This window comes from Gallinula chloropus (assembly GCF_964237585.1).
Source record: "Gallinula chloropus genome assembly, chromosome: 1".
Taxonomy (NCBI): domain Eukaryota; kingdom Metazoa; phylum Chordata; class Aves; order Gruiformes; family Rallidae; genus Gallinula; species Gallinula chloropus.
In genome coordinates, this window is record NC_140085.1 from 189,353,270 (window position 1) to 189,377,278 (window position 24,009).

Consider the following 24,009-nt stretch of genomic DNA (forward strand, 5'->3'; position numbering starts at 1 on the left):
CCGACCTGTGCGACCTGTCCTAGGGAGCTGCTTTGGCAGGGGGGGTGGACCCGATGGGCTCTGGAGGTCCCTTCCAACCCCTGCAGTTCTGTGAGTCTGTGAAAATGTATTTCCCACATGGTGTTACTAAAGCAGTTGCTTTATTTCAGGCCATTCTGCCATAAGGTCACCCCCACATCCAATATATTTTATTAGTTTGCACACACGCCCCACGCCCCATGCCAGCAGTGAGAAGATGTGTGGCAGCACAAGACCCTCCCTGACACCTCAGAGCCCCTCTCTCCAAATTTAAAAAAATAAAATCCAAAGTTGTCCCACAGTAAGAAACATCCCCAAAACCAGCTGTACAGAGCCCGCTCATCCCAACAGCCTCAGAAGATTCCACAGGCCTCAGAAGCTTCTACACACGCACCTCAAACATACCACCCCAGAAAATAAGCTTGGAAGAGTTACTTTGGTGCAACTCCACACTGATCCAGGCAACTAAAGGTCAGAAAGTTGGTATCTCCTCACTATGCCATCTCTGCAGCACGTGTAAATTTGCTTCTCCCAAGCAGCTACCTGAAAAAGAGGGAGGGGAAAGTGAGTGGGATTTAAGGAGAGTTGCTGCTCAAGTGACAGCTAACAGCCTGTTTCTGGCATTGATTCCCTCAAACAGAGGTTCTTCTGTTAAATGCAAAAAGGGGTTGAGACACCAAGGACTGGTGTGGGTCAGATCTCAGCCTCCACAGGAGTGGTACTTAGAAGGGGGAAAACCGGCTGGCAGAGCTGGAGTGGGTTGGGGAGACCTTCTCAGCACCTACAGCTACCTGACAGGAGGCTGCAGAGAGGTGGGCGATGGTCTCTTCAGCCAGGGGACAAGGGGAAATGGGCTCAAGCTGCACCAGGGCAGGGTCAGCTCAGATGGGAGGGAAATGTTCTTCCCTGGCAGAGTTGTGGGGCTGTGGAACAGGCTGCCCAGGGAAGGGGCTGAGTCCCCATCCCAAGGGGGTGTTTAACAGATGGGGAGATGAGGTACTGAGAGTTTTGGGTCAGCACAGGACAGGACTCCCTGAGCTTAAAGGACTTTTCCAACCTGGTGATTCTGTGGGTTAAAACCAGAAGCACATTTCCACTGGCACCACCAAGCTGAGAGCTGAGGGAACCCGTGTCACACTCCCAAGGGCAGCGGGGTGTCTGGAAACACAGGAGCCAGAGGCCTGCTTTTGGGTCCCGAGTCACCAGGGGGCAAGAGAAGAGGCAGCAGTGCCCAGCCAGCTGTTGCTTTTACCCCCAGGGATCCTCCAAGCACAATTAATTCACAGCTCAGTTAATTCTGCCAGAGCTGCTCCAACAACCAAGCTACTCTGCTGCTTTGGTATCGCTCCTGCGTGATGCAGATAAGAGGCCAGAGGGTTTGTTTATGCCAAATATTTAGATTATTTGGGGGAGGGGGGGAAACCAGCTTAAAAGGCAACTGTGTGAAGGAACCTGAGGTGCAGGCTGCCAAGTCCTGAGATAAGGGCAGCTGCCTGCTACCTGGCATCAAGCTTCCCTACACCCCTTACCTGGGGTGATAAGACAGCATCCCTCACCTTGTACACAGGGTCACAGTCCGCTTCTGTGAGATCCAGGATGTAATCGAGGTCTTGCTGAATGATGAAGCAGGTTCCATCGCCTGGCCAGAGGAAGGAAAACAGGGCGATTAGTGAAGTGAGCCACGCTCTTAATTACAGACAGCTCCAGTGGGCCCAGTGAAAAGGCCTGGGCACAGAATCCTGAGGTTGGAAAAGACCTTTAAGCTCATCAAGTGCAACCATTCCTGTCCTACGCTAAACCTTATCCCTAAGTCCCTCATCTCTCAATCTGTTAAAAACCTCCAGGGGTGGGGACTCAGCCCCCTCCCTGGGCAGCCTGTTCCACAGCCCCACAACTCTGCCAGGGAAGAACTTTTGCCTCCCATCTGAGCTGACCCTGCCCTGGTGCAGCTTGAGCCCATTTCCCCTTGTCCCATCTCCTGTCCCCTGGCTGAAGAGACCATCGCCCACCTCTCTGCACCCTCCTGGCAGGTCAGTGGAGGCGCTGAGAAGGTCTCCCCTCAGCCTCCTCTTCTCCAGGCTCAACACCCCCAGCTCCCTCACCCACTCCTCAGAGGATTTGCCCTCCAGCCCCTTCCCCAGCCTGGCTGCCCTTCTCTGGACTCGCTCCAGGACCTCCATGTCCTTCTGATGGTGAGGAGCCCAGAACTGGACTCAGCACTGGAGGAGCAGCCTCACCAATGCCCAGTACAGGGTCACTGATCACAGGGTACAGAGGGAAACATGCTGTGAAGATGTCAGAGAGATGAGAAAAGGCTCTAGCAGCCGAGAGGCGCCCTCAGACCCTATTCTGGAGGAACACAGGGAAGGTGAGGAACGGAACTCATGATGCCAACAGCAGCCATGTAACACAGCTACATCCCCTCACTCATTGCCAGGGACACACTGCCCACACAGACTGTGCTTATATGTAAAAGGGTAACGAAGAGCACAAAGCTCCTCAATTTGCTTCTACAATTTCTACTGGAAGAGGGGAACACTTGAGGTACCTTGGCTGGCGATAAATCCGTCTCGGTATGGAAGCAACGACAGCACTGGTGCTCCTGATCTATGGATCACCTGGATTGGAGCACTAGAAGGAGAAGAAACAAGGAAGGTGGTTACAGGCTGTAGTCAGGAGCCCACCCCAATGCGTGAATACGAGCTCAGGGTTAGAAGATAACAGGAGGAACATCTGCAGGACGTGGGGGTGTGATCAGTGATCACCCAGGAGTGTCTGGGAACTGAGCCCAGGGAACACCACTTGTGACCGGCCACCAACTGGATTTAACTCCATTCACCACAACTCTTTGGGCCCGGGGATCCAGCTCTTTTTCTTACCCAGTGAAGCGTAAGCCCACCCAAGCCCTGAGTAGCCAGGTTCTCCAGGAGAATGCCCTAACAAACAGCATCAATGGCTTTACTGAAGTCCAGGTAGACAACATCCACACCTTTCCCTCTTGAACAGGCTGCCCAGAGAGGTGGTGGGTGCCCCGTCCCTGGGGGTGTTCAAGGCCAGGATGGTCTGGGGCCTTGGGCAACCTTGTGTAGATCCAGGCCTGGAGGTTGGTGGCCCTGCCTGTGGCGAGGGGGTGGGAACTCTATGATCCTTGGGGTCCCTTCCAACCCAGACCAGTCTATGATTATATGATCCTTTTACTGAGCAGGTCGCCTTCCAGTAGGAGATCATGTTGGTTGTTCAATAACTCACAGCTCCTGGCACACACTCACTTAATATTTCTCACATCCAGCTGATAGATGTTCCCATCCTGAGTCCCTGCTAGGATGTAGGTACTAGAGAGGAACGTGCAGCAGTTGAACGCATCGGATCCGATGAAGAGGAACACCTGAGGACACAGAACAAATGCAAGAGTCAGACACTGACAGATGAGGCCACGGGACACCCAGAAGTTCCAGGAGCCACAGCACAAACTGGCAAACCCAGAGCCAGGTGAGTAACCCCTCAGCCCTGCTCCAAGATGGGCAGGAGAACAGGTCTCCAGGATCAGTCTCGCTAAGTCAGCAGACACGGCGCAGTCAGGAAATGCTCCTGGATCCTGGGGTTGGACTCGATGATCCTGTGTCCCTGGACTGGGCACTGGTGAGGCTGCACCTCGACTGTTGGGTCCAGTTCTGGGCTCCTCACCGTAAGAAGGACGTCGAGGTCCTGGAATGTGTCCAGAGAAGGGCAACCAGGCTGGGGAAGGGGCTGGAGGGCAAATCACAGGATCACAGAATGGTCTGGGTTGGAAGGGACCCCAAGTTCCCACCCCCCTGCCACAAGCAAATTCAGGGTTCAACTCCCAAGACCAAAAATTCATTTAATATAAAACCCTCTCATCAAGGACGTATCAGATATTAAACTGATAAGAAGAGACACTACACTCTTAGCCAAAAGGCCGAGATTTGATCCTACGTGGAGTGGCTGAGGGAGCTGGGGGTGTTCAGCCTGGAGGAGGCTGAGGGGAGACCTCCTCACGTCATGATCCGTCGTGTCACCGTGTTGAACTCCATCCCACTGGCCTCTCCCCATCGATCCAAGCTGCCCAGGTCCCTCTGGAGGGCATTCCCACCCTCTGCCAGATCCACACTTCCCCCTAACTTGGTGTCATCTGCAAACTTACTGAAGGAGCACACAATTCCCTCCTCCAAATCATCAATGAAGATATTAAAGAGGGTGGGTTGGAGGACCAACCCCTGAGGAACACCACTTGTGACTCCATTCACCACCATCTTCCCTCTCCAAAAGGAGAGCAATGGACTGCTGACCACCTGAGGTTCCCTTCACACCGTGGTTAAAACACCAGGCAGAACCAAGAGCAGCTTTCCACTCTGGATGCAGGAGGCAGCCTGCGGTTCCTGCACTCACGGTGACATCTACTGGCCAGTGTTTAAAGAGCCTTTCATTTAACCCAGTACCTGGGTTAAATTCCAGAGCCAATTCTTAATCCTTAACCTCCCCCCTCTCAAATAAATCTGGCCAGTGGGAAGCACAGACAGCACCACTTTGTGGTACTGGGGTTTCGTTTAGAGCATATCTGGGGAGCACACAAGCCCAAAGGCAGGTGGATCAGCTCCCCACCACCACTTGGCCTGGCTCTGTCCCGTTGTGTGGCCTGGGGGGGACCTCACCAGGGGAAAGGAACAGGATTAACACTAACCAGCTCACTGATCTGGGTTGTTTTGAACCTGGTTTCATTCCTCAGCCCAGTGCTCTGCACAGCCACACAACCCACAGCTTCCAACCCAAGGAAACAGAAGCCAAAGGCCTGATGCCTCTGAGCGGATTTTCTAGCACCTTCCCCAGGGAAACACCTCTGAGAGTCCCCTTACCGGCTGCCTGCTCTGCAGTCCCACTCCTTGAAGCTTCTTATCTTCTCGAGCCAGCAGCAGGACTTTCCCTTCTGTCCCAACCTCACGGTCACCTGACAAAGACATCAGTTCACTCCAGCGGGGGATGGAATGAGCCTTGGTGATACCCAAACCTGACAGCTGAACCCGTAATGGTGTTAACTCTGTACCCTGAGTCTCACAGTTTTGGGTGGCTGGGTTCCCATGGAGAAGGGGGGCTGCAAAAAAGCAGCCAGAAGCTCTCTGCAGGCCCCACAGAGCAAAGACCAGATGGCTCAAGGCCGGAGTCGTTGCTGACCAAGGCCGAGCCCATCAGCGATGGTCACAGCACCTCTGGGAACCACAGTGAGGAGAAACAAACCCTCAAGCAGTTGCTTTGTGCCCCCAGAGAAGGGAGTGGAGATGTGAGGAGCTGTGCAGCTACCAAGGGCAGGGAAGGGGGGAGGAGGCACCCCAGGTGCCGGAGAGAAAGATGCCCCTGCAGCCCCTGGAGAAACCCATGGTGGAGTGGGTGTCCCCCCACAGCCCATGGATGATGAGAGGGCGCAGAGATCCCATCTACAACCCATGGATGATCCCGTGCTGGAGCAGGTGGGAACACCTGAAGGACGCTGTGACCCCGTAGGAATCCCATGTGTGAGCAAGCTCCTGGCAGTGAAACCTGGAGCCTGTGGACAGACAGACCCACACCGGAGCAGGTCTGCTGGGCAGGGGGGAGGGAAGCTTGTGACCCTGTGGGGGACCAGGCTGGAGCAGTCTGGGCCTGAAGGTCGGCACACCATGGAAGGACCCACGCTGAGGCACTTGGTGAGGAGCTCAAGCCCCACAGGAAAGGATTCATGTCGGGAGAAGTTCCTGGAGGACTGTCTGCTGTGGGTGGGACCCCACAGTGCAGCAGGGAGAGGGGGTGAGGAATGCCCCCATCCCTCCCTCCCCAGCTAAGAAGGAAGGAAAACAGCTCGTGAGAAACTGACCCAAATCCCCATTCCCCCAGTCCCTGACCCTCCCCGTTCCACAATGGGGGGAAGAAGGGAGTGAAATCCTGGCTAAAGCTCAGTCTGCTGACAAGGGAGGGGTGGGGGGAGGTGCTTTAAGATCTGGCCACACTTCTCATCACCCAACTCTGGTGTCACTGGGGGTGCAGGGCAGTGCCATCAATTAGAGTCTCTCTCCTTTATTCCCTGTTGAGTCTGTTCTGCCCCTGACGCTGATTGTGGAATGATCTCTCCCTGCCCTTATCTCCACTCCTGAGCCCCTCAATATCTATTTTCCCCCTGTCCAGCTGAGAAGGGCACTGACAGAGCAGCTTTGGTGGGTGTCTGGCCTCCAGCCAGAGCCACACCACCACAAGGAAAGAGCCATGTGTCTCCAGTTCACTCCACATAAAGCTTTTCCTTTATAATACTCAAATTCCCTGGCTGTGTAACAGTAACTGAGACACCCCAGGAGCAATTAGAGAGACTCAGTCGGTCTTAACCTGCTTGATAACGCTCAACTCCTCCACAGGACCAGAGTGCTCTGGTCTGGTCACCCAGGGTCCCTTCCCCAGATAGGAGGGGCACAGAAGCAAGCTCCACACTCAGCATTATTGGTGACAAACCTAAGCAGTTTGGGCTAGGAGAAGAAATATGAATTTTTAAGAGCAAGATCCTTACTAGGAGCTTTTTCAGGCGAGCCCAGGTTGAGGGAGCTGTCAGCAGCACCCACAGCGATGCCGTTGACAGGAGAGCCACAGTCAGCGATGACACCCAGGCAGGAGGATTTCCCGCAGTCCCAGAGAAGCACGGTGCCATCCCTAGAGCAGGAGAGGACATTTCTTCCCCGATCCACAATGGCAGTGTCCAAAATACCTGTGTCAAGGCAAAGGCCACAGTCAGACAGACAGCATGGAAGACGGACAGACGCAGCAGCTCATTGCCCAAGGTGAACTGCGCTACAAGCCCCAAAGTGCTGATCCCAGACTGCCACCGGTCACACACAGCCAAACTGGCTGAGCTGGAACAAGTCTGGAACGAGGTGTACGGGGAAGGCAACAGCTCCCAGCAAAGCAAAGCATATGGAGCAGGAGCCATCACCTGGCACAAAGGCAGATTATCACCAGTATCATGGAAGAACTTTTCATGGTCAGGGTGAGGGAGCCCTGGGACAGGCTGCCCGGGGGGTGTGGAGTCTCCTTCTCTGGAGATATTCCAGCCCCGGCTGGACACCGACCTGTGTGACCTGTCCTAGGGAGCTGCTTTGGCAGGGGGGTTGGACCCGATGGGCTCTGGAGGTGCCTTCCAACCCCTATGCTTCTGTGACTTCATGTATCACCAGTAAAATAATTGGCAACACCTTGCCTCAGACTGAGCTGATACCACAGCTGAGTTTCCAGCTCCAAAATCAACCTCTAACTTGGACAGAAGTCCAAGCCCAGCCCAACTCTGGATCATGCTAAGGCTTGTGTGGGGCAAGAAGCATCCACATCATCCAGCTACAGCAACATCAGAAGCACAGTTCATTCCAGTTGCTAACACCCCCAAAAGAGTTAACCATGGGGATGTTGAGTCTGGATCTGAAAAATGATGGTTAGAGGATTTAATTGATGCTTTGAAAATCATCTGAGGAGCAGCTGAGGGAGCTGGGGGTGTTGAGCCTGGAGAAGAGAAGGCTGAGGGGAGACCTTCTCAGCACCTCCACTGACCTGACAGGAGGGTGCAGAGAGGTGGGTGATGGTCTCTTCAGCCAGGGGACAGGAGATGGGACAAGTGGAAATGGGCTCAAGCTGCACCAGGGCAAGGTCAGCTCAGATGGGAGGGAAAAGTTCTTCCCTGGAAGAGTTGTGGGGCTGGGGAACAGGCTGCCCAGGGAGGGGGCTGAGTCTCCACCCCTGGGGGTGTTTTAAAAAAAGGGTAGATGAGGTACTTAGGGTTATGGTTGTGCTTAGGATGGGAATGGTTGGACTTGATGATCTTAAGGTCTTTTCCAACCTTGTGATTCTATCAAGCTCCCAGAACTCAAATAGAAATATCTGTAGTGACTGCACTAGATGAAACTCTTCCTGTCATCGCCCTGTAGAGAGTGGCCTTCAGCCTCATCCTAGAGCTGTTTATCCCAGAATCTCCTGACTTGGAAGGGACCCATATGGATCACCGAGTCCAACTCCTGGCTCCACACAGCTCCAGCCAGGTTTATCCTCAGAACCAGCACATCTTTTAAACGCATTTCAGATTTCTGAGGGGGCAGAAGCCAAAGCCCACAGCCCTGGCCACATGCCACTCAAAATCTACCTCTGGCTGGGGTTCTGTAGCCAAGTCCCAGCTTTTATAGACCCTTGGTTTGCCCTGCAGCCAGGGCATCTTCACATGGTGACATCCTGAGACTTGGAGGAGTCAAAATATTTCCCCAAAACCCAAAGGAGAAAAAGGAAAAAGGGGTTGTGTTATCTTGCCTCACAAGGGAGGCTTCTCCCCTCCTGGGCAGCCTGTTCCAGTAGGCTGGTGACTGACCGTTACCCCTCAGGCACAAAACAGTTATACACATGGCAGATGAAGCAGTATTTAAAGCCTGAGCACTCTGTACCTCCTTTGTGACCTTTAAATGTTACTACGCAGCTGGCATCTTCTGCTGACCAGATCTTTAGCTGGGCATCCATTCCTCCACTCAGAACCACCAGGCCCGATGGAAAAAACCTGCAACAATTCACATCATACACATGGCCTTCCAACAGTCTCTGGAAAACAAAGAACTACGTGCTAGTTCCATTGTTATCACCCTTACACAGAGCGACTCTTGAGCTGTGACACTGGAGAAGAGGGGATTGTCCCTCTCTGCTCTGCCCTCGGGAGGCCCCAGCTGGAGTCCTGTGTCCAGAGCTGGGGCCCCAACACAAGAAAGATGTGGGACTGTTGGAGAGGGGTCAGAGGAGCCACGGAGATGATCAGAGGGCTGGAGCACCTCCCCGACAAAGAGAGGCTTAAAGAGCTGGGGGCACCTCACTGCAGCCTTCCCTTCCCTAAAGGGAGCAGATAAACAGGAGGGGAAATGGCTTATTAAAAGGGTAATTAATGGCAGGACAAGGGGGGTGGATTAAAGCTAACAGAGGGGAGGTTTAAATTAGATATTAGGGGGAAGTTCTTTCCAGAAAGAGTGGTGAGGGGCTGGAACGGGCTGCCCAGAGAGGGGGTGGGTGCCCTGTACCTGGGGGTGTTCAAGGCCAGGTTGGATGGGGCCCTGGGCAACCTTGTGTAGCTCCAGACCTGGAGGTTGGTGGCCCTGCCTGTGGCAGGGCGGTTGGAACTCTGTGATCCTTGGGGTCCCTTCCAACCCAGACCAGTCTGGGATTCTAAAACTTGGTGTTCCCATGTGGGTAGTGGATTAAGCTCAAATCCTCTGGGTCTGGGTTCTTGCAAGGGAACTCATCTCAATTTGAGGCAGGCACAGAGCTGGCAGGTCCACTTTGTGCCTCCCTCCACTGCTGGAGTCGCTAATTACACAGCAAAGGATGCTACATTTGGTTCTAAGAACGGGTGAAATGTCTTTATCCATTGCTAAACAAGCAGCTGACAGGTCAAGCTGCACAAGAACCACAGTAACCGGTGTTTCTAGCCACGACCCAGTTAATTCATCACAGGCAGGAGTCTTTTTCCTCACCTCTTCTCTACTGCAGAAGCCAATTCAGGGCTTGCAGCACACAGGTTAGGAGCTGTCATTCCTAACTACCCTTTCTCATTTTCAACCTGGGATTTCCCTCTGGATTGCCAGCCATCATTTCCCTTGGGAGCAGTCAGGCTTTCCAAGAGATTGAACTTTAAACCTCCCAGGTGGATAATTTCAATTAGCTCTGCAATCAAAAGTCAGGTTCCCACCTTCCCTAGGCCACAGTGGATGGGTAGCCTGACTGAATTCATGGTCAAAGGACTTTGTTAAGGTCACAGCCAACACACAACATCAAAGCTAGATGCTCTTACTCTTATTTCTCCATTTGCAGCCTGCCAGATTTTCATGGTCCCATCTGTGCTGGTTGACACGCCGAGCCCACCGCCGCTGGAAATATCAAGACAGGTAACCTGCAGGAGGGTGGAAACACCAAACATTAGCTTTGTGTCACCTCCTACATAGGGTTTTCTGCTCCAGAGCCTAATTCCTTTCTGGGGGAGACCTGCTAAGTACATCCCCGGGTGCTACTGTCACCCCCAGACATACACTGCTGGGGGGATTTAAAGCACCGCGCAGAGTTTCCATCACCACGGCTTCACAGTTCCAGCCCGGTAACGCTCTTCTAACACTTAACACCCTTACACAAGGACAAGAATCATCGAATCACAGACTGGTCTGGGTTGGAAGGGACCCCAAGGAACTTCCAACTTGAAGCCATCGCCCCCTGTCCTGTCCCCACAGACACTGAGAAGAGGCTGGCCATGTCCCCCTGTGTCCCACCCTTCAGATATTGATAACCATTGATCAGATTCCCTCTCAGGCTGCTTCTCTCCAGGCTGAACAGCCCCAGCTCACTCAGCCTTTCCTCACAGGGGAGATGCTCCAGGCCTTTCATCATCTCCGTGTCCCTCCACTGGACTCTCTCCAGGAGATCCCTGTCCCTTTTATACCAGGGAGCCCAGAACTGAACACAACACTCCAAGTGCGACCTGACCGGGGCAGAGCAGAGGGGGATGATCCCCTCCTTTGACCTGCTGGCCACGCTCCTCTTCATGCACCCCAGGATCCCATTGGCCTGCTTGGGCACACTGCTGGCTCATGGCCACCCTGTCACCCACCAGGACCTCCAAGTCCTTCTCTGAAGAGCTCCTCTCCAGCAGCTCACCCCCAGCCTGTACAATTCTTTCCCAAGTGCAAGACTCTCCACTTGCTTTTATCAAACCTCACCTGGTTTCTCCCTGCCCAGCTCTCCAGCTTTCCCAATCACAAGCAACTTCCCCAAGTTTCTCTGATCCTATAACATTTAATGACCCAGTTCAAATATGAAGTCACACTGCTGGTCAACCCTCAGACCAAGCATGCAACACGCCTGAGACACGCTGCGAAAGCTCGGGGTCAGTCCCATGTGTTTCCCCCCCACCTCATTTCACAAGGTTACTTACACTTTTCTGATGAATCCTGGAAAAAGTTGTGTAAGGAGCCAGAAACTTTGTGGATGCATTTTCATGTGGACAAGAAATGAGAATGCTTTTCTAGAGGAGGGAAGAAAAGGGAAGAAGAAGAGTTAGAAGGGCCGTCAGGCTGTCGAGGTGGAACTGTGGTTTGGACCTGGCTGTGGTCTCTCAAGAGCCAGAGGAGGGATGAAGCAGAGTGTTGGGCTTGCTTCGTTCTACTGCTGCAAGACACAAAGCCTGGGGTGGGAAGTGATGGCCATTATGGCCACAGGAGTTGGCTGGGCCTGTGTAGAGCCAGGAGTTGAACCCTATGATCCATGTGGGTCCCTTCTAAGTCAGGAGATGCTAAGATTATGGGACACACGACCCCAGCATGATCACAAAATCCCAGGGGTTGGAAGGAACCTCAGGAGATCATCAGGTCCAACCCCCTGCCAAAGCAGCTCCCTAGGACAGGGCGCACAGGTCGGCATCCAGACAGGGCTGGAATATCTCCAGAGAAGGAGACTCCACACCCCCCTGGGCAGCCTGTCCCAGGGCTCCCTCACCCTCACCAGGAAAAGTTCTTCCATGAGAAGATACTGGTGATCTCCTGCTCCATATACTTTGTTTTGCTGGGAGCTGTTGCCTTCCCTGTACACCTCATTCCAGACCTGTTCCACCTCACCAGTTTGGCTGTGTGTGACCAGTGGCAGTCTGGGAACAGCAGCTTGGGGCTTGTAGTTGAGTTCACCTTGGGAACTCAAGATGGGTCTTGAATACCTCCAGAGAGGGAGACTCACGAGCAGATGCTACGGACCAGCTCCAGGACCCAGCACAGGCGAGGTGCCAAGGACAGCTGGATAATCCATGCAAGGAACTGGGAAACAGCTTTAGGCTCTTATTTTGGCTGGTATAACAGTACCACCCCTTCACACACAGAAGGCAGTTACCGATCCCCCAGCCCACCCCAGCACCTCGGTGACTTCCCCAACCACGAAGCCCTCGGAAGCAGCGATGTCAGGGACGCCCTCAGTGCTGAGCCCACGGCGGGTCAAGCTGCCGTACAGGGTGGGCTTCCCTGTGGGGAGAACAGCCATCAGCTCAGCCACCTCTCAACCCCACCCCCTCCCCAGCTTATCTTCCCCTCAGCCCGCCCCAAACCACAGGGCACCCCTCCCAACCACCCTCAGCCCTCCCTGAGACACAGGAAACACTCCCAACCGCCCTCACTCCTTACACAGCCCCCCAACTGCCCTCACCTCTCCTAACCCACCGCAACCCTCCACCCCCTTAAGCCCCAGACTTGAGGTATTTAAAAGGGGTGTAGATGAAGAGCTTAAGGACATGATCTAGAGGTGGACCAGGCCCTGATTGGACTCGGTGAACTCAAGGGTCTCTTCTAACCCAGGGGATTCTAGGATCCTGTAAATGCTATTAGTTTCAACCTCAGGTTTAGCACTGTAAAAGTGAGTAAGATCTTGATTAACCTGACAAACACAAGGAAAAGTTATGGATTCAGCTGGACCTGAAAGGAATTTTGCTGCAATTCTTTACACCAACCCAGCCTGGAGCATTTCATATAATTTAGCCCTTAGAGACAGATTTTAGAACAAAACATGAGCACAGAGTTGAAAACTATTCACTTGCCCTGTTTATACTAGATAAAAACCTAATTAATTTCTTGAGTACTGCATCCAGCTCTGGAGTCCCCAACGTAAGCAGCACATGGGACTGGTGGAACAAGCCCAGAGGAGGCCACGGAAATGCTCAGAGGGCTGAAGCACCTCTGCTGTGAAGCCAGGCTGGGAGAGGTGGTCTGGGTCAGCCTGGGGAAGAGAAGGCTCTGGGGAGATCTTACAGCACCTTCCAGTCCCTGAAGGGGCTACAGGAAAGCTGGGGAGGGACTTTTCAGAAGGGCAGGGAGACACAGAACGAGGGGGGACGGGTCTAAACTGGAAGGGGGGAAATTTAGATTGGATAATGGGAAGAAATTCTTCCCTCTGAGGGTGGTGAGGCCCTGGCACAGGGTGCCCAGGGAAGTGGTGGCTGCCCCCTCCCTGGAGGTGTCCAAGGCTGGGTAGGATGGGGCCTTGAGCAGCCGGGGCTGGTGAGAGGTGTCCCTGCCCATGGCAGGGGGCGGGACTCAACCATCTCTGCGGTCCCTGACAGCACTGCCCGTGCTGTGTCCCCGTGTGCCTCCTCTCGCCCCAGCCTGCCACCCCCTGAGCCCCCCCACACCGCCTCAGCACTCACCAGGGCTGCGGCAGCTCAGCCAGGCCTCACCCTCGTCCCTCCTGCGGAGAGGAAGAGCGGCTGTGAGCGGAGCCGGAGCAAAGAGAGCAGAGAAGGGAGCGGGGGGAAGGGGATCGGGAGGGCCGCGCCCACCTCAGCGCCCGGCTCCAGTCGCTCTGCACCCGCAGCGCCGCCGCCATCCCAGCGCGGCCGACGCCGCCTCTGCCGCCCCCGGCCTGCCCGCCGCCCCCCGCCAAGCGCAAAGGGAAAGACGCCGCCAGTGAGCGGGCGCTTCCGCGGTCGCGCCCCGCCCCGTCACCGGGCTTAAAGGGGCCGCGCTGCGCCGCTGGGCAGGCACGGAGAGGGGTATGGGGGGGCCAAGGAGTGGGAGGGGTATGGGGGGGCCAAGGAGTGGGAGGGGTATGGGGGGTATGGGGGGGGGGGGCTAAGGAGGGGCTAAGGAGGGGCTAAGGATAGGGAGGGGGAGGGGGAGGGGGAGGGAGAGGGTTATGGGGGGGGCGTGGGGGGCGGTGCTGGACCCCCGCGGGAGTGGCATAGAAAGTGCACGGCACGTGCCTGGGCGAAAGGGCAGGTGGGGGGTGAGGAGGGTGCTGAGCACCCACGGGTGGGGTGTTGGGCATCCGGAGATTTGTGTAGGGGGCACAGGGGCAGGGGAGACAGGCACACCTAGATTTGGGAGGTTGCTGGGCACCCGTGGGTGGGAGTAGGGGAGATAGGCACCCGTAGGGTTGGGAAGGTTCTGGGCCCCCATGAGTGGGCGGTAGGCTGCATGGGGTGTGAGGGGTGCTGAGCTCCTCCTGGGGTTGCATGAGGACACCCACAGGGGCAGGGCGGGTGGGTGCCCCCAAAGAAGGGGAAGGTAGCACCCCAAACCATGCTTCCTTGCTCCAGCCTGGCTCAGCAATGGCGAGACCCGGGCACGCCAGGAACCCTCCACCGTTGAAGAAGGCTGAGGAGGAGGAGGAGGAGGACCCAGTGGACGCCATGATCTCACGCACGGGCTGCGCCGCGCAGCACCGGGAGCTGCAGGACTGCATGGCGGCGCGGCAGGACTGGCGCCATTGCCAGCCCCAGGTCCGTGCTTTCGGCGAGTGCATGGCACGCCGGCAGCGTGACACCCAGCCCCGTGGAGCAGCACCTGGCTCACACCAAGCCCACCCTGCTTCACCACCTGGGAACTGAAATCACTGGGGACCTTTGGTGCTGGTGCTGTCACCCAGCCCACCCCCAGTGGCCCAGGTGTGGGGGGCAGCCACACCCCCCTGACCCCGATTTTCTGGCAGCAGCACTGGGGAATTAAATCTGTTGGTGGCCAAAGGGCTCCTTTCTGTCTGTGCCACCAGGGGGAGGGGATGCTTCTGGGCACAGATGGGTGTTTCCGGTCCAAAATAGCCCAAACTGGGAGCGCTTGGGGTACCCAAGCTGAGGCTCGGCTCTGCAACAGCCCTACCACGGATTTCTACTCTGTGTCCTTCCCTGTGCTGTCCCAAAGCTTTTCCAGCAATGGTCACAGACTGCTCAGGGCTGCGAGGGACCTCAAAGATCATTGAGTCCCACCCCCTGCCATGGGCAGGGACACCTCTCACCAGCTCTCTACCACGTCCTCTCCCAGCCTGGATTGACAGTGAGGATTTCCCCGACCCAAGGCAGGACCCTGCACCTGTCCTTGTGGAACTTCATGAGGTTCCCCTGGGCCCACTTCTCCAGGTCCCTCCGCATGGCATCCCGTCCTTCCAGCGTGATAACCTCATGTTCCACAGGAGAGGATTGGGGTGGGAGGGGGGAATGGGGAAGGCAGAATTTCTCTCGTGAGAAGCCGCGTGGGGGTGGGGAAGGTGCTCTTCAGGAGTGAGAGGCTGCTCTGATGCTGCCTCCATGGAACAAAGCTATGAAAAAGAAAAGAAAAAGGCATTTGGGGGGGCTGGAAAGGACAGGCTGCCCACGGCATCTCCCGGGGGGCAGAAACTTTGAGGGCATCTCCTTGGGAGCTGGGTACAGGGGCTGCCAGCCAAAAATCACAACAGGCACAGGACTCCAAGTTGAGGGTGATACCTTGAAAAGCAGGAATCAAAACTCCCCAGCCTTGGTGGCTGTTCAGCAGGTATTGTTTATGGCGGTGCTGGGCACACAGGGGATCACATGTGTTTTCCTGCTTCACTGAGTCCTCCCCTGCAGCCTTGTCCAGCCTTGGCTGCTCCTCTCCAAGACACCGGGGACACAGCCTGGGCTTCAGCAGACTCATCTGGCCAAGCACCTTCTTCCTATTGGTTGGAGGGAGGGATCCCCAAGTGGGATCACACTGCAGGCTCCCCTTGTAGCCCCTTGCCACAGGACCAGAGACGCCTGTAGCTCCTTGTAGCACTCTCGCTCCACGCTGCACAGAGTGTGGATGACCTCGAGGACCAGCTACTCCTTGTCCATGTCCATGGCTGGGTGTCTGCTAGGAGAAGGCTCCATGTCCGTGCTGCTCATGGCCTGTCCCAGACCTGTCCATGGCCCTGCTCTTGGTCAGTCTCCAGTGGCAGATCCAGTGGGAAGTCTTGGTGAAGGGCTGGCCCTGGCTCTGTCCCCAGTCCCTCAGGATCTTGATGGGTCTGGAGGGCTGGCGATGGCTTGAGAGCTTCCAGCTCCTCCATGGCACCAGGCCAGGGCTCGGGGAAGGAGTAGCGGGCCTTGGTGAAAGCCCATCTGAGAGAGATGTGAAGAGAGAGACAGCGGCATCCCAACCGCTGTGGAGGGAACACGGTGCTGGGGTGTGAGACTCATCTAGAGGTCAGCCTTGCTTCAGGGCCTCTGGGTCGAGCCTCAGGGCTTCAGGGCCTATCTCCACTGCAGGCCCTGAGACACTGCTCAGCATTCGGGGGCCTGGGTGAGGGTCCCCTGTGGGTGCTGCTGGCCCCGTTCCGAGCCCACCCACATCCCCAGGCACCAGCACACCCACTGGGATACCAGCCACCTCCACCCCACTTTTGGGGGTGCCAGCGGTGTCTGAGGCCAGCTTGTGCTCGCAGGGGTTGGGCACTAAGGGGCTCGCACCCCAACCAGGGGAGGGAGGGAGGGAAAGGTTGGGGGCCACAGGCAGGCCACAGGCAGGCCCACCAACCTCCAGGCATGGATCTACAAGGCCCCATCCAACCTGGCCTTGAACACTTCCAGGGATGGGCACCCACCACCTCTCTGGGCTGCCTGTTCCAGCCCCTCACCACTTTCTCTGTAAAAAACTTCCCCTAATATCCAACCTAACCCTTCCCTTCTTCAGCTTCACTCCATCCCCCTTGGCCTGATGGTGAGATGTGCAAGGGAGAGAAAGAGGAGGACCCAAGCTGTAACTGTCTGTTGTTGAGGAGCAAGACCTTAGAGTTAGAAATGTGATGCTCAGGAGTTACCAACGTGCAAACTGCACTGTAGAATTTACTGGGAAGGGAAGGGACCGTAGATGGCAGTCTCTGTAGATCTCTCTTTTCAGCACTCTTCAGTGCTGGTCTCAGGGTTTAGAAAAGCTGGAAAAGATAGAGAAGTGTGAAAGCATGAGGAGAGGTCTTGAGAACCTTTCCCTTAACCGAGTTTGTAGCTGGTGAAGAGGTGAGGGCCTGTGTTAGGTTTTTAAACTCCTGAGTGATCTGCAGAAGGTGAAAAGGAAAAGATTTGCTGTTCCTTTCAGGTAGAATGTGTCATCTAATACATTTACAGGTGTCACTGGAGAATTATGATCTAGTTGCAATCACGGAAACATGGTGGGATGATTCCCACAGTTGGAATACCCCCGTAGAAGGGTATCGCCTTTTTAGAAGGGATAGGCTAGGAAGGAAGGGTGGTGGGGTTGCCCTCTATGTTAAAAAGTGGATAGACTGTGAGGAGCTCTCTCTGGAAGGTGGCCAGGAGCAGGTTGAAAGCCTGTGGGTCAGGATTAGGGATGGGGCTAATAAAGAGCAGCTGGTGATAGGGGTCTACTACAGGCCACCTGATCAAGGAGAGACTACCGATGAGGCTTTCTTCCTTCATCTGCAGGAGGCATCACGGTCACAGGCACTCATCCTGATGGGGGACTTTAACCACCCGGATATCTGCTGGGAAAACCACATGGCGAGCTGCAAGAGGTCCAGGAGACTCCTGGAGTGTGTAGACGATAACTTTCTGGTTCAAATAGTGGATAGACCAACCGGAGGCGATGCACTGCTGGACCTGGTGCTCACCAATGTGGGGGAGATCATTAAAGGTCTTAAGGTTGGAGACAGCCTGGGCTGCAGTGACCATGCCCTAGTTGAGTTTGTAATCTCAAGGAATGTGGGCCTGGCGAAAAGTGGGACCAGGACACTGAACTTTAAGAGAGCAAACTTTAGGCTGTTTAAGGACGTGTTGGCCAAGATCTCCTGGGAGGTGGTCCTTAGAGACAGAAATGTTGAGGACAGCTGGCTACTCTTTAAGGATGCCTCTCTATCCCCCTGAATAAGAAAGCGGGCAAGAGGGGCAGGAGGCCAGCATGGCTAAGCAAGGACCTGCTGGTCAAACTGAGGGAAAAGAAAGGCAAATACAAGCTCTGGAAGCAAGGGTGTGTAGTCTGGAAAGAATACAGGGATGCTGTTCGGACTTGCAGAGATGGGATCAGGAAAGCCAAGGCGCAGATGGAACTGAACTTGGCAAGGCATGTTAAAAACAACAAGAAGGGATTTTACAGGTACATTGGCCAGAAGAGACAGTCCAAAGAGAACGTACCCCCCTTGGTAAATGAGAAAGGAGAATTGGCTGCGACTGATGAGGAGAAGGCTGTCGGAGAAGGAAGACACGGACACCATGTGGTTCGTCAGGCTGTCTCAAACTTTAATCACACAAGCATAGCTTAAATATAGTAGTTAATTAGCTCATTGCATATTGCAAAGCCGAGCTCATCATTGGTCCAGCTAATCGATTGCAGTCCTGCCCTTGCTTACATTCTATTACACATTTGCTTACATTCTGTTGCATTTTGTTATGAGAAAGACCTCTTTCTAAGACAACAGGACTGCCTGTAGCTGGTCCCAAGGGCACACTGACTTTGAACCAACCTTTACCCTACTTATGCCATCTCGAGCAGGTCTGTGCAGCTGTGTCCCTTCTCCAACAACCAAGTCTGCACTGAATCCTCCACATTTCCCCCGTTTTCTTTTTGGGCTAATAGCACCTGATTGAAAGCTGCCGATACCATTTTTTGCATCATGTTCTGCAGACACATACAGAGACGTGGTAAGAGTAAGGCAAAGGTTAGTAGTATTATTCCTATCAGAATGGCTGCTTTTACTATGGATAGCAACCAGGGTTCCAGTCCCAGTGATCGTAACCATCCATCAAGTCCTAAACCAGAATCCACTTGTAAGTTGTTAGTTAACCTCTGTAGTTCATTAATTTGGGAATGTATGGATTGCGAATGATCAGAGAGGTTCATACAACACATGCCTTCAAACTCCTCCTTGGGTTGAGGCAGTGCGTACCTCTGTCTTCAAGGTCAGTATGTTTGAGAATGTAATTACCAAATATCTCTCAGCATGAGTAATTTTCCTGTCTTATGGGAATTCAAGGATATTGTCTTCTGTGAGGAGAGCCAGGCCGCTAGCAGGCCCACTGTCCTCCTTGCCAATTTTTCCTTTTTAGCATCTGTGTTACAAAAACTGCTTTTTGAGGTCTCTGCAAGGGCCCTTTGCAGAAAGCTCAATGAACCCGACAGTAAATGTAAGACAAGTACCATAATTACCAAATCCAATAATCCAAATTTGACCATTGACAATATCCATCCTGAAATTCTCCAGTCATGAAACCAATTGTAAGTGCCTTGATACCTTTGTTGTTGCATTTGTTTGTTTTGCCAATCAGGAGTGTCAGGAGTGCAGGTAACATCAGCCTCATGTTTTCCTGCAGGTACTGATCGCAATCTGTGACCTTAGGCTGTTCAGAAATGACTATTTCCCTAATTTTCATTTAGCACAAATACATGTATTTTTTCAAAGACTGTCAGATCATTCAAAATATCTCACAGCAAAGTTCATAGTCCACTGTGGTTGCACTTGGAACACTTGACTTCAGTTACTGGGATCAGGATCTCGTCCTGGTTCATGCAAGCTTGAGTTCTTCTGGATCCACGGCTTTATGCACTTGGGTCCCGTATCTGTAATGACACAGGCAGATCTCCTTCCCAAGTTAGTACCTGAACTTCGTTCTTAATAACACTTGACATTGACTTTTCTCTCCCCTTTTCCCCCTCTTTTTTTTTCTTTTCCTTTTTTTTTTTTTTTTTTTTTTCAAACCTTCTTTTAAACCTACTGCATGGTTCACTATTGGAGGTACCAAACTGTTCTGTGAGAGACATAACTAGGTCAAAACATAAAGAGCTTTGTGAGAGTTTGATTCATATATTTTACCATGGTTTTGCCTGAAGGCAAATGTGGTGTCCCTGTAACATAGGCAATGTTTGTGCCATATATTCTGAGCTGTTGTCCAGTTTGATTTCACGGGGTATTCAAGTGCTGCTAAAGCAGAGCACACTTACTGGATTCCCCTGTTTGTGTAGCAGCTCACACTGCCAGAAAACACAGTAATCTCTAATCCTTTGCACTGGTAACTCATGAATCAAACTTTCAATGTCCAAACGCATAATGGAAAATAAAACCCAATCCTTGAAAATCTTTGCATGTTCCACAAACTTGCGGAAGGCTTTATACACCTCGTAGTCAGTTACTCCTGTATTAAACGTTGCAATTGGGCAATTTTTTTTTTTTTTTTTTTTTTTTTTTTTTTTTTTTTTGTCCAAGTAAGTAGTTATTACTATCAGCCCAAACGAGGATTTTTTGTTTTCCAGGTTAAATTTATAAAGTAAGCTGCCCAGTTTCAATGATTGCTATCAAAAATCCCTTTGCTAAGTAGGCAGCCTTGCTCTCAGTGGACAAACGCATCTCTGAACCCATAGCACATACAAACAAATGCTGCAAAGCAAGTCACCAAACAAACCACATTGCAAGACGCAAGTGGTCCCATCCAGTCCACATGGGGGTGGGGGGGGTTTCTCCCACTTCTATGGCAATTATGCCAAGGCACTCGGCTGCGCAGCATGGTGTCGGTGGTGTCGGCTGCTGCCCGCAGTGCCCTTCTACCGGTGCTGTGAACCACAGCGCGACCCCGACGGTCACCGGGGCCGAGCCCTGGGTGAGCACTAGGACCTGGCGGAACACCAGGACCTGCCGCACGGTCTCCCTTTTCTGTCCACCTCCCACCGGCCCACTATTCACTCTCTGCACCACCCGCTCATTCCCACATAAACTTTTCCCCAGTAAGTTCCGCAACTGAGTAGGAATCCAAATACCCTGATGTAACCCTTTATCCCATTCTGACGGCATCTTACATGCCCAGGCTGTGACTAGCAGCCTCTGCAGAGTGTCTCGGGCGTCAGGAGACAGTGATGGATTGATGAGTTCGTCGGGAGGCGTGGGTGATGTGTCCATCTCCGTAGGGTTCTTGTCCCCGTGCTTAGGTTCTTTGTCCATGGGGGCAACACTGCTCTGTGCCTTAGTTGGTGATTCTTCATGTAGGTAGATCTTATCTCAGTAATTTTCGGGTGGGTGGGTGGGCAGTTCTGCAAACCCTTTCCCAGCGGGGCATGCCATTGCCCGCTCTGCTTTTTTCCAGCTTTTCAAGAACAGGCTGAAGTTGTTGATGCCAGTTAACATTTTCGACTGCATCATAGTGTTTTTTTAGGCTCAGTAAAAGTTAAAGGTAAACATATATTAAAGGCAGTCAGTTGTACGTTTGTTTCCACATTTTTCCTTCCAAAGGTATAGTAGTGGGGGGGGGCGCAGGCCGTGGTGGCAGATTTACACGCACTACTCACTCCCCTTCCCGGTCAGTTCTGACAGATTTATCACTTTGTTCTGATAACACGGCATTCTTACTTGGCATAGTAACTGGGGTAGATGAAAAAGCACCCAGAAACAAAAACACATTCTTCATAGTAGATTTTTCCCTTTTCAAATCGGTTCTGTAGAATCCAGAACTGGTGCTAAAGCTGCAAAGGCTGAAGTAGCAGCTATGTGTTCTGTCTCTATTTTGGTTAAAGTCCTTTTACTTGATTTCCAGAGAGTTATTAAGGATTTACTTTCTTTCGCCCGAACTGAGGGTTCGTCAAGAATTTGAGCTCCAATAGCTTCCCAAGTAGGTAAATCAAATGTGCTGTCAAGGCTTGTTATCAGTTTTCTTTCTTCGCTGCTCAAAAAGGAGGGGTTTTAAAGACTTCCTAATTCTTAATCACTCTCTTAGACAGCAGATTGTAGAGGAATTGCCTCAAAAGCCCCTGATGTTTTAAAGGGTTCAGCTGTTACCGATAGTCCAGTTGGGGTGGTAGGTACATAATCACTTTCCAAGACTGACTTTCCGGCTTATCCCCTTTGATCTTCTAATTGAGCAGCTTTTGCTTGATATTGCTTTATGCAGTTAACTCGTGAACCGTGTGCGGGTTCTGAAAACACCCCTTAGCATACCCATAAGCCAATAACCCCGGTAATTCCTTTTTTAGATCTAACCCCGTAATATCCCATTTTCTTAAAGTATTTGCAAATAAATCATGTGCCACTTGCCTATCCATCGTGTAATCCTCAGCGCGCGCCGTTGCAGCTTCCAGGCTTCTGTGACACATATGGCCCAAAATTACCTTTGTAATCTTTGGGGGCGCACCCTGATTAAGTCGCCGTCCTGCCTGCATACAGGACCCAGCTCGACTTCTTCGACCGTGGTGCCGCGTCGCAGTATTCACGTCGGGGGATTGGGAGTTGACGAGAATCACGTTGGGGTCACCATTTTGTCGGAGAAGGAAGACACGGACACCATGTGGTTCGTCAGGCTGTCTCAAACTTTAATCACACAAGCATAGCTTAAATATAGTAGTTAATTAGCTCATTGCATATTGCAAAGCCGAGCTCATCATTGGTCCAGCTAATCGATTGCAGTCCTGCCCTTGCTTACATTCTATTACACATTTGCTTACATTCTGTTGCATTTTGTTATGAGAAAGACCTCTTTCTAAGACAACAGGACTGCCTGTAGCTGGTCCCAAGGGCACACTGACTTTGAACCAACCTTTACCCTACTTATGCCATCTCGAGCAGGTCTGTGCAGCTGTGTCCCTTCTCCAACAACCAAGTCTGCACTGAATCCTCCACAGAAGGCTGAGGTACTGAATGAGTTCTTTGCCTCGGTCTTCTCTGGCAGCCAGGATTCTCATAATTCTCAAATCCCAGAACCTTGCATCCCTAAAACTCAAGGTGGGAAATGGGGGAGTAAATCCCCCCCCACTGTAAGAGCAGAGCAAGTCCGAGACCGCCTCATGAGACTGAATGTCTACAAGTCTCTGGGGCCGGATGACATGCATCCCAGGGTCCTGAAGGAGCTGGCTGATGTGGTTGCCGAGCCGCTCTCCATCATATTTGAAAAGTCGTGGCTGTCAGGAGAGGTCCCTGGGGATTGGAAAAAAGGTCATGTCACTCCCATTTATAAAAAAGGGAACAAGGAAGACCCAGGGAATTACAGGCCGGTGAGCCTCACCTCTGTGCCTGGGAAGATCATGGAACAGATCCTCCTGGACGACATGTTGGAGCACATGAGGGAAGAGCATGTGATCTGGGACAGCCAGCACGGCTTCACCAAGGGAAGGTCGTGCCTCACCAATCTGGAGACTTTCTATGATGGAGTGACAGCATCGGTAGATAAAGGGAAGGCGACCTATGTCATCTACTTGGACTTGTGCAAGGCCTTTGACACAGTCCCCCACCACATCCTTGTCTCTGAATTGGAGAGAAGTGGATTTGATGGGTGGACCGTCCACTGGATAAGAAACTGGTTAACAGACCGTAGCCAAAGGGTGGTGGTCAATGGGTCTATGTCCAGGTGGAGGACGGTGACAAGCGGGGTCCCCCAAGGGTCTCTCTTGGGACCGGTGCTCTTTAACATCTTTATCAATGACATCTATGATGGAATTGAGTGCACCCTCAGCAAGTTTGCGGATGACACCAAGCTGAGTGGTGTGGTCGACACCCCAGAAGGAAAGGAAGCCATGCAGAGGGATCTTGACAGGCTGGAAAGATGGGCCCGAGGGAACCTAATGAGGTTCAACACTGCCAAGTGTCAGGTGTTGCACTTGGGACGGAAGAATCCCAGACGCAGATACAGACTGGGAGAAGAGCTTCTTGAGAGTAGCCCTGCTGAGAAGGACTTGGGGATTGTGGTGGATGAGAAGCTTGACATGAGTCAGCTGTGTGCTCTTGCAGCTCGTAGGGCCAATGGTATCCTGGGCTCCATCAGGAGAGGAGTGGCCAGCAGGGACAGGGAGGTGATTGTCCCTCTCTACTCTGCCCTCGTGAGGCCCCACGTGGAGTCCTGTGTCCAGATCTGGGGCCCTCAATACAAGAAGGATGTGGAACTGTTGGAGAGGGTTCAGAGGAGGGCCACAAGGATGATAAGAGGGCTGGAGCACCTGCCCTACAAAGAGAGGCTGAGGGAACTGGGCTTGTTCAGCCTGGAGAAGAGAAGGCTACGGGGGGACCTCATTGCAGCCTTCCAGTACGTGAAGGGAGCTTATAGGCAGGAGGGGATTCGACTTTTTAAAAGAGCAGATAATGGCAGGACAAGGGGGAATGGACTAAAGCTTAAGGAGGGAAGGTTTAGATTAGATATTAGGGGGAAGTTTTTTACAGAAAGAGTGGTGAGGTGCTGGAACAGGGTGCCCAGAGAGGTAGTGGATTCCCGGTCCCTGGAGGTGTTCA

The 24,009-nt window shown here is 53.0% G+C and overlaps 1 protein-coding gene across 1 annotated transcript; it reads right to left on the reverse strand.

Moving 5' to 3' along the window:
- Positions 1-161: 161 nt before the first annotated feature.
- LOC311202650 (proteasomal ATPase-associated factor 1) lies at positions 162-13,413 on the reverse strand (the record flags this gene model as incomplete). The annotated part of the gene is made up of 12 exons (XM_084277240.1): positions 162-561; positions 1,575-1,657; positions 2,567-2,649; positions 3,288-3,403; positions 4,890-4,981; positions 6,563-6,757; positions 8,469-8,619; positions 9,857-9,955; positions 10,988-11,077; positions 11,956-12,059; positions 13,235-13,275; positions 13,367-13,413. The coding sequence occupies 12 exons, from the start codon at positions 13,411-13,413 to the stop codon at positions 484-486; spliced, it is 1,179 nt and encodes a 392-aa protein (XP_084133366.1). The 3' UTR covers positions 162-483.
- Positions 13,414-24,009: the final 10,596 nt, after the last annotated feature.